The sequence below is a fragment of the Orycteropus afer genome, unplaced genomic scaffold, assembly GCF_000298275.1.
Source record: "Orycteropus afer afer isolate SDZICR_OR568_19922 unplaced genomic scaffold, OryAfe1.0 scaffold00822, whole genome shotgun sequence".
Lineage (NCBI taxonomy): Eukaryota > Metazoa > Chordata > Mammalia > Tubulidentata > Orycteropodidae > Orycteropus > Orycteropus afer.
Genome location: NW_006922409.1, coordinates 132,143 through 135,614, shown reverse-complemented (window position 1 = coordinate 135,614; position 3,472 = coordinate 132,143). Strand labels below are relative to the sequence as shown.

General features: G+C 45.7%; 1 protein-coding gene across 1 annotated transcript in view; it reads right to left on the bottom strand.

The window, feature by feature from the left end:
• Positions 1–2,965, bottom strand: part of PCSK1N (proprotein convertase subtilisin/kexin type 1 inhibitor) — a 5,618-nt gene extending 2,653 nt beyond the window's left edge. Inside the window, exon 1 of the mRNA XM_007957896.1 lies at positions 2,852–2,965. Coding sequence (XP_007956087.1) covers positions 2,852–2,965 — 114 coding nt within the window. The remainder of the gene's footprint in view (positions 1–2,851) is intronic.
• Positions 2,966–3,472: the final 507 nt, after the last annotated feature.

Here is a 3,472-nt window from a genome sequence, read left to right as displayed (position 1 = left end):
AGCATTCTTTGTATGGATGCACAATAGTTTATTTAACCAGTCTTCAAATGGTAGATGCTTACAGTATTTCCAATCTTTTGCTACACTTGTAACAATGTTGGAATGAATAACCTTGTTCATATATCATTTGGCATGTGTGCAAGTTTATGTAGGATAAATTACTCAGTGATGAATTTTCAGTTAAGTTTGGATAAAATTTCAGTAAGTTTAAAGAAATTAAAGCACACTCAAAATATGAGTGAAAAACAAAAGGTCATAAAAATGACCAGGAAGATTTGAAAAAGAAACACACAGACTATCTAGAAATATACTTGAAATGCAATTAAAATCTCATGGATATATTAAACAGCAAGTTTGACACAGCTGAAGGAAGTAATAAAATTGAACAGAGTTTAGAAATATACATATAAGGAGTTCTGGTGGTGCAGTGCCTAAGGCATTCTGATGGCTAACCAGAAGGTTGGCAATTCAAACCTACCAGCCACTCTCAGGAAGGAATATGGGGCAATCTACTTCTGTAAAGACTTACCACCTTGGTGCTATGAGTCAGAATCAACTCCATGGCAAAAACAGAATAACAAACTAATACAAAAGTGGGCAAAATACATGTTCAACTATTTCACAAAAATGGAATCAGAAATGGGTAATAAACATATAAAATATAGTCAACATCATTAGTAATCTGGGAAATGAAAAGTATAACCCTGATGAGATACTCCACATAATATATCCAAAAATTTGGCAAAAATAAAAACATTTAATAATGTCACCTGTTGACATAGATATGGAAAAATGGAAACATTACTGGTGGGAATTAAATTTGCAAAATAATTTTGAGGAGCAATTTGCTGGCGTAGTGCCTAAGGCACTTGACTGCTAACCAGGAGGCTGGCAGTTCAAACCCACCAGCCACTCCTTGGAAGGAAGGTTGGGCAATCTACTTCTGTAGTGATACCACCTTGGAAACCCAAGGAGGGGTCGCTATGAGTTGGGTCCGACTTGATGGTACATAACAACAACAACAAAAAGATGCACACATCCTATGACTTCACTCCTGGGGTGTTACATCTCAGAGAACCTTTTGCATATGAACAACCAGACACAAATTCTTTAAAGGTTATAGCAACACTGTCCATAATAATATAAAAGCAGGTGGGGGAGAGAAGAGCCTGGAAACAATCCAAATGTCCACTGACAGAAGAATGCATATATAAATCATGGTATACACAGAGGATAAAATATTATGCAGCAATAAAAAATAAATGAATGAATTATAGTCATGCACTTCAATATGGATGAATCTCACAACCAATGTAAAGCAAAAAAAAAAAAAAAAGGGGGGGGAGAGCAAGTTGCAGAATTCCACTGATGATTCCCTGAGACTACTAGACATGCCAATGACTTTCTTATCATCCCTAGTGGTTCCTAGGAACCAGATCCCTGGTGTGATTGCATTTCTAGAATGTTCAAAAGCAGGAAAAACTAAACTCTCTCTCTCTCTATATATATATATATACAAGCTACAAATAAAAGTAAAGGCACAATGAGCAGGAAGTACAGGATAATGATATAGAGGAAGAGGAGCTGCCATGGGAAGGACAGCAGGGGCTTCTAACTATTGGTCATGCTCTATTCCTTAGCTGGGTGGTGGGAACACGGGTGGGGGGCATTATATCATCAAAATTCCTTATACCTTACATAAATGTTAAACACATTAAATATTATTTTTATATATAATATATAATAATATTTTTAATTCCCCATCCTTGACACAGAAGAGGATGCTGCTGCAAGTGTCTTTGCTTGGTACCCACCACCCCTCAGCCCCCCGGGGAGTCACACACCAGCAAGCACAGCCTCACACACACACATGGATGGGCAGGCTTTGAGATGTCACATATACAACCCAACATGGCTACATTCACATACAAGGGACCGCACACCCTCACCCAATTATCTGCTCATGCAGTTACAAAGGCCAAGCCACCCAAATCCAAGGACAAGCACCACCCTTAAAAACACAGTGCAGCATAGAGGCATCATGGCTCCTCTCCCCACAGAGACGACTACGTGAAGAAACAAGCGAAACAAGTGAGAAGCAGCCTCATGATCACACATATGAGATCTCAGGCACTCAGTCCAACAGAACCAAAATGGAATATGCCTACGGGAGATGTAAAGATCACTCCCTCCCAAACGAAAACGAAATCGCACCAGTTTGCACACACAAACACACAAAGACACGCCCATACCCCACGCCATCACACATAAGGATTCACAAACGCACACACAGTGTCACTGAGAAAATAATAGTCCCACAAAAGGTCACACACAGAAATAATATCGCAGCTCCACTGTCACACACACTACACACCTAGACGCACAACCGCACCTTCACAGGGACGCACAGAAGCGGTCACATGAAAGGACATACACTCCCAAGGACACACCTCCGCATCCCTGTCATCACATCCCAAGCACACAGATATGTGCATACCCTCCATTAACGCGCTCAAGTTCCATGAACAGTGCCATAGGCGGCAAGCAGAGGGAGGCCGGGCCTGCCCTAGGTGCAAAAGGGTGGGCAGGTCGCAGCTGCCGACCAAGCCCCGGCAACCACAACCCTCTATATACTGGAAAAAAAAAAAAAATTAAAAAAGACTGCGGAGCCCGGTGTGTGGTACGCCTGCACTGCTTGGGCGCAAACTGGTGGCTGGACCCCAGGCCACGCTTGCTGATCTGTCCGCATGCCCCCGGAACTGGTCCAGCAAGGGTGAGGCAGGTGGCACCAACCCTAGACTGCCCGTAGCATCCTCCTCCCTGCCTCCACCGCACCAGGCTGGGGTCGCACCTTTACGGGCCGCGCGCCGAGCACAGAGGGTGGCCGAAGCAGACCCAGCAGCAGCAGCACCAAGATGCCGACGCCCCCGGCCCGCGGCCTGTGGAGCAGTGGCGACCCCGCCATGCTGCCCCAGCTAGCCGGGCTCCGGACGGGCGGACTGGCTGGTAAATGCGCAGCGCCTGGGCTAGCAGGCAAGGCTGCGGTTCTCTGCGGCTGCGCGCCTCCGGGAACCGTGCCCTCTCCTGCCCATCCCCTCCCGCCACTCTACGCAGGCGCAGCCTCTGGTCACTGGCAGTCCCTCCATCCCACCATCCTACCCTGCGCCACGGAGATGCCCAAGGGCAAAGTAAAGAGCTGGAGTCTGCCATGGCGGTTGCCATGGCAATCGGAGGACAAACTTTGCTGTTACCCTAACAGCCAGACAGGAAATAATGCTTCAGTAGGGTAGAATGGGAGTCCGTCCAGCCTTCACTTCTCCCTTTTTGGAGAGGAGACATATATTACTTCCTTTATTGGATGAACAATTAAGGATCACAAACTGTGGAACTGGCCCTTTCCAGGGCAATGGGTCTGAATGGAGGTGATGTGACCATGGAAGTCAGTTCCTCTTTCTAAGGCCCAGCCACTTGC